Source organism: Myotis lucifugus, unplaced genomic scaffold (assembly GCF_000147115.1).
Source record: "Myotis lucifugus unplaced genomic scaffold, Myoluc2.0 scaffold_45, whole genome shotgun sequence".
In the NCBI taxonomy this organism is placed as follows: domain Eukaryota; kingdom Metazoa; phylum Chordata; class Mammalia; order Chiroptera; family Vespertilionidae; genus Myotis; species Myotis lucifugus.
In genome coordinates, this window is record NW_005871093.1 from 676,130 (window position 1) to 690,003 (window position 13,874).

At 46.1% G+C, this 13,874-nt stretch overlaps 1 protein-coding gene and 1 pseudogene across 4 annotated transcripts in view; both read left to right on the forward strand.

Moving 5' to 3' along the window:
- Positions 1 to 310: 310 nt before the first annotated feature.
- Positions 311 to 468, forward strand: LOC111825898 (annotated as a pseudogene).
- Positions 469 to 11,413: 10,945 nt separating this feature from the next.
- The window catches only part of CRCP (CGRP receptor component), a 50,405-nt gene continuing 47,944 nt past the window's right edge, over positions 11,414 to 13,874 (forward strand). For 3 of the 4 annotated variants that reach the window (XR_002829113.1, XR_002829114.1, XM_006088217.3), the window contains exon 1: positions 11,433 to 11,640. Coding sequence is in view for 2 of the 4 variants with exons in the window: in XM_006088217.3 (XP_006088279.1) it covers positions 11,633 to 11,640 (8 nt within the window). In the remaining 2 variants the exon portion in view is untranslated. Of the gene's footprint in view, positions 11,641 to 13,874 lie in introns of all 4 variants that reach the window. The other variant, XM_023753444.1, reaches the window with a different exon arrangement.

Consider the following 13,874-nt stretch of genomic DNA (forward strand, 5'->3'; position numbering starts at 1 on the left):
CGGCGGTGGCACAATCCCCGAAGACCGATGTGGGCGGGGCGGCTCCAGCCGGCTCGGGCGGGGCGCCCAGGGGGTGGGCAGGGGTCGGTGTCTGTGCGCGGCCGCTCAAGCAGCAAGTCCTCCGGGCGCTGGGGACAGGAGCTGGGGGTCGAGGCGAAGACGCGGGCGGGGCTTGGTGGACGGTACATATAATGTGAAACGGCCTGCCGATCATTTATTCATTCAACAAACACGTGCTGGGAACCTCCTGGGTGGCAGGTACAGAGTTAGACATGGAAGAAAGAGCAAAGAGCATAAGAAATGACGCCTGGGCCTCCTGGTGCTTACCGCAGGCTGTGTTCTTACACTGACTGTACAGAAATAGGAGGCAGAGTAAACTTACCCCATATACACCTCAGCTCAGGCTCTTTGCATTCAACAAACACGTGCTGGGAACCTCCTGGGTGGCAGGTACAGAGTTAGACATGGAAGAAAGAGCATAAGAAATGACGCCTGCCTCCAGAAGCTTTCACTAAGCATGGGCAAAGGTGTGCGGAGGGCGGGGGCGTGTCGCCAGCCACAGGGAATATTTCCTTGGCATGATTAAATAATTATTCAACAAAAATAACGGGCTGGTTTCTAAGGGGTAGCCCAGGACTCCTACTCCTACTGGAAGGGCTTCTAGTGGAGATGTCTCCTGAGTTGGGTTTTGGAAGAGGAGAGGGAGTGAGCTCTGAAGATCAGGACATTCCCTGCAGAGGGAGCAGCCTGGGCAAAGGCCTGGAGGCCAACGAGAATGGCCCGTGTGGAGAACAGGAAACCACCAGAGTGGCTGTAATAAAGGGTCGGGGTTTGAGGATGGGGGTGGGAGGAGAGAGGGGAAGGAAGGTGGGGCAAGATTGTGAAGGGCTTTGCATTCAAGGGAGAGGGTTTGGTCTTGGATGCCTTGTGGGTTGAAGGTTTTTAGCCCTCACTCAGGAGTGGACTTCCAGTAATGTATCGGGCTTTTTCGAGCCGCCTTAAATGCTCTTCCCTATGCCTGGATGCCCTTCCCTCACTGTCTGTCTTGCTACCTCCCATTCGTCCATCAGTGTTCTAGCCAGGCTTCATCGATGTCGGGGAGACTCTGGATGCTGGATCCAGGTGCTCCCCAGGGATCCTGAGACTAGGAACATCTGGCAGTCTTTCCCTGAACCGGAAGCGGTAGTTGTGGCTTCTGGGTCTTCTCCCCCACGCAGATGTGAGCTCCTTGGAAGCAAGGCCTCACCCATCTTACCTCTCTGACCCCAGTAGGCCACTAGGTGGAAAACTGAGAGAGCATGTGGCAAGTCCCTAGGATCTACCTGCTAGTGTCTGAGGCCTGACATCCCTTCTACCTGCTAGTGTCTGAGGCCTGACATCCCTTCCTGGGAGGCCAAATGTGAAAGCCAGTGGCACTCTGCAAAATGAGGTCACATTCCTGAATATCCAGCAACATACAGGAGCCAAACCCCTCGGCAAATGAATTGAGGCTGGAAAGGGAGTTGGGAAAAATGTTGGAGGGCAGGGCTGAAACCACAATACCTAACTTGGGCAACTCATCAGCTTCCAGATTCTGTACTAAAGACTTCACATGATTAATATCATTTCATTTTCACAACAGTCCTGTTAACAGGTGAATAAACTAAAGCTGCAAGGGCTTAGGGCTTATAGAATGTGCCCAGGGGCACCCAGTTAGAGGGGGACAGTCTGGCTGCCCACACTGTACCACATGACATAAGAGAGGCCATCATCGTAGGTTTGCTTGCTGCACATAGCAAATATGGCCTGTGTGGAGGCCACTGCAGGGTCCGGAAAAGGAACTCAGGAGAAGGAGAAAGACAAGGAGGCAGCATAAAGGCTTGTGGATAAATACCCAATCAATGGAGTCGGCAGCTAAGGCCCTGACAGTACACACGAAAGTGGACATGACCTTAATCTTGAAGAGACGTCCTTAGCATCCATAAAAGACTCATGAGTAGCCAAGTTCCCTCTGAAAAAGCTGAGATCCCTGAGCAAAACCTCTGGGAGGCTAAGAGAGGCTCAGGGAAGTGTAAGTGTCAGGGTCCAGTCTGTTACTAGAGCAGGGAAGAGGGCAGGAGGGACAGGTCATCTCTAACCACCAGGAGGCCACCCTCTGCTATCTGCAGTCCATAAAGAGATCAAAGAAAGGGCTCTGAGGGATGACGTTCTTAGGCCTTGAAGAGACAACACTCAGCCTGTACAATAGCCTCACTGCTCCTGCTCTAAGTGGGAGGTTTAGGTGGACCCTAAGTTTGTTGTGGGAACATGACTGGAAGGAAGACTGGGCTGTGGGAAGCCATTGCAGGTGTCTCATTCTCTGGGACCTCTTTGATCACCATCAGACCCAGCTCCTTTTCAGACTGCCAGGAAGAGGTTGCTGGGGTTTGAGGACTGGGGTGAGTCTATTCCAGTGATGGCGAACCTATGACACACGTGTCAGAGGTGACACACGAACTCATTTTTTTGGTTGATTTTTCTTTGTTAAATGGCATTTAAATATATAAAATAAATATCAAAAATATACATCTTTGTTTTACTATGGTTGCAAATATCAAAAAATTTTTATATGTGACACGGTACCAGAGTTAAGTTAGGGTTTTTCAAAATGCTGACACGCCGAGCTCAAAAGGTTCGCCATCACCCAGGGAATTGCTAGTATTGTCTGAATCCTATAATGCAACAGACATGGTAGCAAGCCTTATTAAATGACAGGTACCCAATTTCATTGCCAGGAGACCCAGACTTTAAGAAAAGCTAAGGAAGTTTTTAAGCTGAAGGGAAATGACTTCAAGTGGAAGCTTGGGTCTACAGAAGGAATAAAGAGCACCAGAAAAGGCAACTATGCATAGAAGACTTTTTAAAATCCTTAAAAAAATTTAAATACAAATATCTATTTAAAAATAATAATATATTGTTAGTTTTATAACAAGTGGAGAGGGATACCAATGGAATTATACTGTTGTAAGATTCTTACATTATACTAGTACATGAAGAGGTATAATTTTAATTCAGGGAACATTGGGATAAGTTAGGGATTCATATTGTAATTCTTAGAGCAACCACCAAAAAATGTGGATATAAAAACCCAATAGAGGAGATAAAATGGACTTTTAAAATATCCTCAATCCAAAAGAAGTCAGAAATAAATGACACAAGTACAGATAGAAAAAATAACAAGATGATAGACAAACAACTACAGTTCACCTTTGAACAATGTGGAGATTAGAGGCGCCCAACCCCACACAGCTGAAAATCCATGTATAACTTTTGACTCCCAAAAACTTAACTACTATTGACTGGGAGCCTTACTGATAACATAAACAGCCAATTAACACTTATTTTGCATGTTATATGTCAGAATATTTAGAGAACATGCCACCCAACAACTGCAAAATAAATTATTGGTGCCCTTTGCAAGCAGCAGGTAATGATAATAATTTTGTATTTTAAAATGACCCATAAAAATAAATTACAGTATAAATGTATACCATGGAATATAACTCAACAATAAAAATAAATGAACAATTTATACATGCCACAACTTGGCTGAATCTCCTGGAAATGTTATGCTTTGTGAAAAAAAAAAAAAAAAGCCGATCCCAAAGGAATACATCAGTATTGATTCTACTAATACAACATTTTTGAAATGACAAAATTTTAGACATGGAGGACAGAATAGTGGTTGCCAGGGATTAGGGATGGGGGGGCAGTTATTATAAATAAACATTATGCACAAGTCTTTCTATGGACATATGCTTTCATTTCTCGTGGGTAAATACCTAGGAGTAGAATGGCTGATCATACGTTTAATTTTTTTAGGACATTAACAAATAGTATTACAAAGTGGTACAATTTTACTTTTCCCACCAGAAGTATATGAGTTCCAGTTCTGTCCATCCTTGTCAACACTTAGAATGGTCAGTCTTTTTAACTTATTCACTCTTATAGGTGCATAATGGCATCTCATTATCATTTTAATTTGCATTTCCCTAGTGACTAATGCGGAGCATTTTCCCATGTGGTTATTTGCCATCCATATGCCTTTTTTAGTGAAGTGTCTGTTCAGATTTTTTGCCCTTTTTAAATTGGGTTGTTTGCTTATTGTTGTGTTTTAAGAATTCTTTTTTTTAAAATATGTTTTTATTGATTTCAGAGAGAAAGGGAGAGGGAGAGAGAGAGATAGAAACATCAATGATGAGAGAGAATCATCGATTGGTCACTCCTGCATGCCCCCAGTGGGGATCAAGCCCGAAACCCGGGCATGTGCCCTGACTGGGAATCCAGCCGTGACCTCCTGGTTCATAGGTTGAGGCTCAATCACTGAGCCTTGCCAGCTGGGCATGGTTACTTCTTGTATGTACCCTGATAGGGATGGAACCAGCAACCTTGGCATATCCAGACAATGCTCTAACCAACTAAGCTATGTGGCCAGGTCTCACTTGTACCATTTTATTTATTTACTAGAGGCCCAATGCACTAAATTTGTGCAAGGGCCTTGGCCTGGCCCTGCCTGCTACCACGGCAGGGGGCCTCTGCCGCTTCTGCCTCAGCCCCACCAGCTTGCTGTGGCTTTGTCCGGAAGGACATCCAGTCTAATTAGCATATTTCATTTTTATTATTATAGATTTATCCATTGAGTTTTAAAGAGAGAGTGGAAGAGGGGGAGGTAGGGGGCATGGAGAGGGAGAGAAACACCCTAGGATATTTTTCCATTGAGAGTGGTAAGGAGGTGGGGAGGGGAGAGAGAGAGGAGAAAGAGAGAGAAACATTGGTTGCCTCCCATTTGTGCCCAGATACAGGCTGGGGATCAAACCTGCAACCCAGGTACGTGCCCTTGACTGATAATCGAACCCGAGACCCTATATGGGGGCCTATGCTGTAACCACTGAGCCATGCTGGCCAGGGCTGTCTGTTTTATTTTTTAATGTCTTCCAAATAATGAGAACACTGAAATAATACAATAAGTATTTGTGAAATGAGAAAAAATGAATCAATGATCAAAAATACCTAGCTTGTATGATTTGTTCTGAGAATTTGAGTTAATAATACAGATATAAAATTTCAAGATGGTCTGGCAGCTACATAATCAGCCTCATTAAGTGTCCTGCCATTGCCATTATTTTTCGTAACAAATGTGCTCTCAGGAAAAGGGGGAGACAGGGACAAAAGGAAGAGGCTCTCACCTGATTATACCTCCTGAGCATCATCCTGGGAAATCCCACGCTCTGGCACCTGCCTGAGAAAAGGAGAAAAAGTTAAGGAAGAGATTTAGAGGTGGGCTGAGGTGTTTTCTCTATATCAATAGGACAATAAATAAAACGACAATAATAGCTATTAACAATTTCTTTTAAAAATATATATATATTTTTTATTGATTTCAGAGAGGAAGGAAGAGGGAAAGAGAGATAGAAACATCAATGATGAGAGAGAATCATTGATCAGCTGCCTCCTGCACGCCCCCTCCTGGGGATGGAGCCCACAACCTGGGCATGTGCCCTCGGCCGGAATGGAACCTGGGACCCTTCAGTCCACAGGCCGATGCTCTGTCCACTGAGCCAAACCGGCTAGGGCAGCCGTGGGCAAACTATGGCCCGCGGGCAGGATCCGGCCCATTTGAAATGAATAAAACTAAAAAAAAAAAAGACCGTACCCTTTTATGTAATGATGTTTACTTTGAATTTATATTAGTTCACACAAACACTCCATCCATGCTTTTGTTCCGGCCCTCTGGTCCAGTTTAAGAACCCATTGTGGCCCTCGAGTCAAAAAGTTTGTCCACCCCTGGGCTAGGGCGCTATTAACAACTTCAACAACAATTTCTTGAGCTCTAACTGTGCCAGGCACTATGCCAAACATCTTATACTCTATACAAGGTGATTATCTCCTTAAATCCTCACAACTACCCCTTGTGGTCAATACTATCATTTCTCCCATTCTATTGATGAGACTACTCAGTCTGGGGGAGATTAAGTGACTTGCCAAACAACACCCAGCTAGAAAGTGACCAAACTGGGAACTGCACCCCAGCAGTCTGGCCACAAAACCGTCCTTCTGTGCAGGGCAGCAATAATGTCCATGTTGGGAGCAGGCCAAGAGGTTGACTTATCAGAAATGAATTACCTGAGGGTTCAAGTTAAGAACAACTGGCTAATATGATCCTTACTGACTCTCACATGACAACTGTCCTTCCAGTCATTGTGGTGAAAACAAAAGTTGGACAATGAATCTCGAGGCCTGGGGGCTGCTGTACTCTTCAAATGCTGAATTAGGATCGCCCCTACATAGGGTCGAGAGTGCAGAACCTGAATGACTGCTGCAGAGGATGGCGAGAGCCCCATCCTGTGTGTGATTAATGGAGACAGTTGGTGACCCAGCGTGGGCAGTGGCCTCACCATGGGCAGCACTTCGGAAGGGCTCAAGCGGCAGTGACCGGACTAGAGTGTGTTTCATGACAGGCTCTGAGAGTCAGAGGAGCCAGGGGGTGAATCTCAGCCACATCACTCTGTGGGTGTGATCTCAGGTAGTGACTTAACCTTTTGGGGGTTCATTAAAAAGAGGATAACGATATCTGGGTACCGGGCATTGAGTGAAGAAGAAGCTGTATATGTACTATGTCTCCTATTGCTGCTGTAACAAATTATAACACAAAACCCCACAAATTTATTATCTCACAATTCTCTGTGTTAATAGTCCTACATGGCTTTTACTGGGATAAAATCACGGTGTTGGCAGGGCTGCAGTCCTTTCTGGAGGTTCCAGTGGAGAATTCATTTCTTTGCCTTTTCTGGTTTCTGGAGGCCACCTGCATCCCTTGGCTCATGGCCCCCTTCCTCTATCTTTAGAGCTGACAACATAGCATCTTTCTGAGCATGCTTCCAGTCACACCTGACTCTGAAATCAGCTGGGAAAGATTTTCCTCTTGTAAGGACCCAGGTGGTTAGATTGGGCCTGTCCAAATGACACAGGATACTCTCCCCATCTCAAGGTTCATAACCTTCATCACATCTGCAGAATTTAGGGTGTGGACATCTTTGAGGAACCATGATTCTGCTTAACATATGGAGAGACTCCAGGAAAATGCTCCTGAATGGGGCTGACCACTTGTTCCCCACCCCGCCACCCCGCGCCCTGCACTGCCAGGTAACACATTTTCGTACTCATCGGACGCCTCTAACTCAACTCATGTCAACTGTTCTGAGGTAAGGGTGGGTAATGAAGGACTCCATGATTTCCCCAAGAAGATGGATAGCATATCTGCAATGAGAACTAGATGATAGGCACATATCACCTTATACTTAGAGCTTTCTTTATTAAAAATCTTATTTCCTTGCTTTGGATACATAGGAGAATAATAGTTAACACCCCCCACCCCCCATGCTTCCCACTTGCCAAGTGCTATTCTGAGCACAACAACTCTATATTGTTTTATAGATGAAATAACCAAGACACAGAAAGGTTGTTAAGGAACTTGCCTAAGGCCACACAGTGAGTGAGTGATAGAGCCTGCATTTAGCTCAGGTGTCTGGCTACAGAGCCCACACCTATAACCACAACACTTGGCTGCCTCATTCCTGTGTGTCCCAGGCATATAACCCATGAGTAGATGTCACTCAGGGTCTACAATTCCTGCTCCTGGGGTGATAAAAAAGGATCACAACTCCATTCTAACTCTGCTGGTGTTTCCTTCCAGGCCTTGGTCAGAGGCAAACTTTCTGTGTCCATCCTCATTTTCAGCTTGGGGGTCCAGGACTGTTCAACAATGGATGGCGCCTGTTCTCAGCTGAGGGCTGAGTGCTATCCAGGATTTATCTGCCTCAGAAGTGTGGAAACCTTGCCTGACCTCTCTCCTCTGAAATTTCCACCTTGGTGCATCAAAATGACTGAGGAAGGGTGTAGTGCAAAAAAGGGAGGCCCCCCTAATATTAGCAGGCCCTAAAACTGAGAGAGGTAAAGTTGGGGTGGTGCTGGTGCACATGGGTGTTGGAGTTGGCTAGAGAAGAGTGAGAACCCTGGCTCGGCCACTTCCCAATTCCTCTCTGTGAAATGGGCTGATCATAGTACTTTAAAATATATATATATTGATTGATTCCAGAGGGGAAGGGAGAGAAAGAGAGAGAAACATCAATGATGAGAGAGAATCATTGATCGGCTGCCTCCTGCATGCCCCCTACTGGGGATTGAGCCCATAACCCGTGCATGTGCCCTAGTCTGGAATCGAACCCAGGACCCTCCAGTCCCTAGGCCAATATTCTATCCACTGAGCCAAATTGGCTAAGGCTGATCGTAGTTCTTTTAACTTCAAGAACTCCTGAGAGAAGTAAATGAGACTGCTAGTGCCATGCCTGGCACACATCCTCATGGGAACTTCATGAGGATTAAATGAATACACACCAAATCAGTCTTATTCTTCTAGACTCTTCCTGAGTGACTTAACTTTAAGAACTTTATTTCTACTTCAAAAGCTCTATTTGCTGATTTTCTGCTGAGCCCTAGACCTAATGGCTTCAATGTTCAACAGGACTTTCCACTTGGAAGACTTAGAAGGTTTGCTCATGTTCTGTACCTTTGTGTATATTTGATAGCTCTGCCTAAAAAGCCAGCTGTTATGAAAAAAAAAAAAAAAAAGCCTTTTACTTGGTTTATGTGCTTTGGGTGGCAAAGAATAGAAACTCATTAGGCCAGCGGTTCTCAACCTGTGGGTCGCGACCCCTTTGGGGGTTGAACGACCCTGTTTTTGTGATTAATTACTATGCTTTAATTATGTTCAATTTGTAACAATGAAATTGGGGGTCACCACAACATGAGGAACTGTATTAAAGGGTCGTGGCATTAGGAAGGTTGAGAACCACTGCATTAGGCAGCCTCAAGTTAGAAAAGCTGCAGGAGGCCCTGAATGGGGCCAGGCCAGGCTGGAGTTTCAGCCCTTGACTAGCCCAGCTCTGTTGGCTGGGTTCTCTCTTCCTGCAGGCTCCTGGGCAGCCTTCCCCTGGGAGCAGGCCCCACTCCCGACTACCCAGCTACCTCTAGGGGATAAGTTGGGTGACTGCATATGAACCCCAAGGTCTTAGGGTGGCTTCCCTTGGAGCACCTGGAGCTCAGCCATTTTATGGTGGGGCCCTCAGTGGCACTAGCCTCTCTTCCGTGGAAGCTCATTCCGGAAGCTTTGGCTTTGTGTGCTCCTCCCTGCACCAGCTCAAACACCCTGGGCTTTGTGACGCCTCTCCACCTCATTAGTCATTTCCCTTTTGCTCCATCGCGTCTAAACACAACATACTGTAGTTATTGATGTCCAGAGCTGGTTCTCCAACTAGGCTGTCCGCTGGCCGGGCAGGGAGTGTGAATTATTCACATTTGTGTCACCACCACCGAATGGGCCATCACTACGTTTGCTGAGTGAATGACACACGAGCATCTTCAGCACTTCTTTGTGGGGGTCATTCTCCTCAAGGGAGGTACAGGGGACTCTCACATGAATCAGACCAGCAGGGTCTGGGGTGGCATTTTATTTTAAAAAATTTAAAGTAAATTAGTTGTTTTTATTTATTTATTCTTTTTAAAAATTAGTTGTTTTTAAAATAATATTTTTAGCCCAGCCAGTGTGGTTCAGTGGTTGTTGATCCATGAACCAGGAGTTCTGGATTCGATTCCTGGTCAGGACACATGCCAAAATCAAACAGCCCCTATGAAAATGATGGAGGTAAACAGAATCACAGGCTGACCAACTGCATAGCCTCCACAATATTCTGGAATAATGAAGTGCTTAGCAAGAACCTTGCAAAGAGAATGAGTTTAGTAAATAATAACGGATAGAACTATAACAAAGGAGAAAAAATTAGCAATTAACTCATCTAAAGACACCCACCACTTAATATTTTGATACATTTCCTTCCAGACTTTTTTTTCTTAAACAGGCACTAGTCTTATTTTTTAAAAGATACATTTTTATTGATTTCAGAGAGGAAGGGAGAGGGAGAGAGATAGAAACATCAATGATGAGAGTGTTACAGAAAACCGGAGAAGAACCAAGCAACGCTTAGAGAGATGGAGTTACATTTATTATTATTATTATGCATGGGCCCAGAGGAAAATGTCTCTCAAATTCTGGGCCCCGTCACACAGGAAGTTTCCTGTATTTATACCATTTTACCCTCTTTGTCTCCCAAATATGGGCTTTTTCCCCCGGTTCCCTTTGCAAGTTCTTAAAGGGCCCTATGTGCTGGGGCTTTGAGACCTCAACCAAAGGCTTGGCCTGGTGACAGCACTGATAACTTCGTCTGGGGAAGGTTTAATGGCCTCTCTGAAATGGGAGTAGTCTTATTTTCCTTATTATTTAAGCCAGCAAGCATTACAGAAGCCAAAATGCGGGGTTAAAATTTCAAACAGCAGTTTTTATATAAAATGGATGCTTCAAGAGAATCGTTGATTGGCTGCCTCCTGCACGCCCCCCACTGGGGATCAAGCCCACAACCTGGGCATTGCCCTTGACCGGAATCGAACCCAGGACCCTTCAGTCCCCAGGTTGATGTTTTATCCACTGAGCCAAACCAGCTAGGGCTTCCTTCCGGTCTTTAGGAAATATTTCCAATACACCAAAAAAAAAAAAAAAAAAAAAAAAATCCAGAAGATAACAGATATCAAACTCCCACCCCTGCTTTTAAAAAATACATAAAATGTTGAAGATTAGGTAGCTCTACCTCCCAAACCCTTAGATATTTTATTCCCTATGTGTTATTTTTCTTTACACTATTAGGGTCACACCACATCATTTTCTGTCCTTAAAAATCCCATCTTGAGCATTTCCTCAATATACCAAATATGCCACATGGCTTTTCATGGCCGCATATTACATTGCATGACTGAAACATTACTTATTAATTCCCTACTGTTGGGCATTTAGGCTATTTCCCAGCAAAAACATATCCATACACGTCATCTTTCAAAGCACCTGATAATTCCCTTTGGATAAAGTCCTAGAAAGGCCAGAAGGTCAGAGACTGCCTGATGTTGAAGCTCTTTACGCCTACTTTTTGTTTTTTCCCCCCAAATAGCTCTCAAGGAAGGATGGGAACAGGGAGAAGGTAGGTTAGGATTATTTTTATTTTTTACCTTTGAAAACGTTTTATTAAATTGTAACACACACGCATGAAAGTGGACGTAAGCGTACAGCTCCCTGAATCTGCAGCAGCGAACACACCGAGTACCCAGCACTCAGGTCCTGAAACGGAACATCCCCAGCAGCCCTGGGCCGCCTCACCGCCGGGGCGTCACTGCTCTCGGAGGGCAAAGGACCATGAAGGAGATGGCGCCTTTGGAACCGTAGTTTATGAATATTTTGGCATAACCTAGACCACGGGGACATAAGCTAAGTCCTGTCTGCAGACGCTGCCCACGCTGAAGTCCAGCGGGGCGAAGAGGAAGCACCGGGATCAGATGGCAAGAGGAACGAGCACCACCGCGATCCCGGGGGGCGGGGGCCGCCAGACTCCCGGCGTGCAGCGCGCGGTCCCGGCGTGCACCGCGGCGCTTGAAGGCGGCGGCGCGGTGTGTGGCGCGGTCGACGGGAGCGAGGCGCTGGGCTTGCTGACGGCCGGAGGCGGCGAGGCGGGTCGGCATGGAAGTGTAAGTCACCAGGGTCCGCCGAGGCCCACGGCGGGGGACGGCTGGGTGCTGGGAGCTGACAGGCGTGGGCTGGGCGACCTCGCGTACGGCCGGGCGGGGAGGGCCACGAGCCGGGAGGCGGGGCAGAAGGGGACTGGCTCTGCTCCTCTGAACCGCCGCCGCACTCCCATCCGGTGCCGGGTGTCCGGTGCCCGGGCCGCGTGCCTTTCAGCGCGCCTGCTTCCCCCGCATTCGTCTGCTAGCGTTCCCGAGGTCCGGCGGTGATCCCGGTCCGGGCCTGGAGTCCGCCCTGCAGGTTCCTGGGAGAGAGAAGGATACGCTTTGCCGGGGCAGCGGGCTCCCGGGTGGGGAGGAGCGGGGAGCTCTTCACCGGAAGGGGCGGGTTTCTGGGAAGAAGACTCGGAGGCTGAGTGTGTGCAGGGGGAGCAGCAGTCCTTCCAACAGTTGAACCCCACATGGCCTTTCCCGTGTTTGCTCGTTGTCCCGTAGGCAAATGGAAGTTTTTACGTGTCTGCTATTAATTCATAGGCATCACCGACAGTGGGTTTGTCTTTGGCACTGATCATCGAATACTCACACTCTACGTTCTTTCGCCGCGTATTTAATGGTTATATGTACTGTTTTTCACACTTAAATACACGTACAACATGTGCACGTGCCTGAAGTGAAAGCTTCATGAAACCATACTTTACACTCTGATACTGTCGGGTCCAACCTACTCAAAGAGAGGAGGCTTTGGCTAGAAATAAAGTTTATTTAAGGTTTTTAGAGGTTGCTAACTGGAAAACCTAGAAGTTTTCCCAAGAAGGAAGAAAAGTTGAATTCTAATAGTAAAAGTCATATCCTTGAGAAGAGTCAGTTCTGCATTCTTAGCCCTGGGATGGGTCCTGCACTGTTACCCAGATGCCACGTGGTCCGCGGACGGTCGCCAGGGGGGGGGTCTGGTCCTGAGACCTGGGGGTAGTCGGAGGGTTATCTGCCGGTTTGATATATGTCCCAGCACTGATGTTCAAAAACGGGTGTCTCTCAAAGTATTGATGCAAGACTGGAAAGTTCCAAAGTTTAAGTTCTCAGTCTAGTTAAGACAAGAAAAAAGAATCGTTTCTTCATGCCTCAGCCTTCCTAATGTTAATAATTTAGCAGTTTGGTTAAAATTACGTCATTTTATTTTTTCCCTATCTTCACTCTTTCCTCAGTCTCTTCTCATATTTATTTAAACTCACTGAATGTTGACCCACTGAATCGATTTTGCAATCCTCTGATGGAGTTTAATCTGCCACTTGAAAAATATTCATATTACTCTAGCCTGAGCCATTGTGATCAGTTTCCCCTCTTTTTTTTTTGTTTTTTTGTTGTTGTTAATTCTCACCGTGGGGTATTTTTCCATTGATTTTTTTAAATTTTTTTTTTAGAGAGAGAGTGGAAAAGTGAGGGGAAGACAGAGAAACATCAACATGAGAGAAACACATGGATTGGTTGCCTCCTGCACATGCCCTGGTTGGGGCCTAGGGTGGGGAGGAGCCTGCAACCAAGGTACGTGCCCTTGACCAGAATCGAACCTGAGACCCTTTGATCCGCAGGCCACGTTCTGTTCACAGAGCCAAACTGGCTCGGGCAGTTTCCCCCTTGTGACTAAAGCATTTCCTGTCGGCATACAAACCTGAATTAATTTATCGATATTAAAAACTTCCTTGTCCCCGCATTCGTGTCCACCTACTGCTTCATTTCTGCTTCCTGTCACAACAAAACTTCTTAGAAATGTTGTTTATCCCCTCATTCCCTCAGTCATTCTGTTGGGCTTTCATCCTCACTAATCTACAGAAAGGGGTCTGGAAGATTCCCTGAGTGCTCCATCTTGTCACTGAGACTACTTCTCAATCTCCTTTCCTAGCTCCCCTTTCTTTCTTTGCTTCTAATTGTTAATGTCTTTTGGGCACAGTACTGGGACTCCTTTTCTCCACACTCTCATTACCCATCTATATGCTGATGATTCCTTTTTCTTTCCTTATCCATCCACTAGCCTTCTTCTCTCACCTCTAAAGCCAGTCCATCAGCCAGTCCTGTCATTTCCATCTTCAGAATATATTTGAAATGCAGTTACTTTTCACCATCTCCACTGTTAAATTTTCTAGTCCACCATCTCTGGTCTGGATTAAGCAATAGCCTTTAGCTTTCACTTCTTGCCCGTCCCATTTTATTCTGTTCTCCACATAGCAGCCAGAGTGACCCTGTAT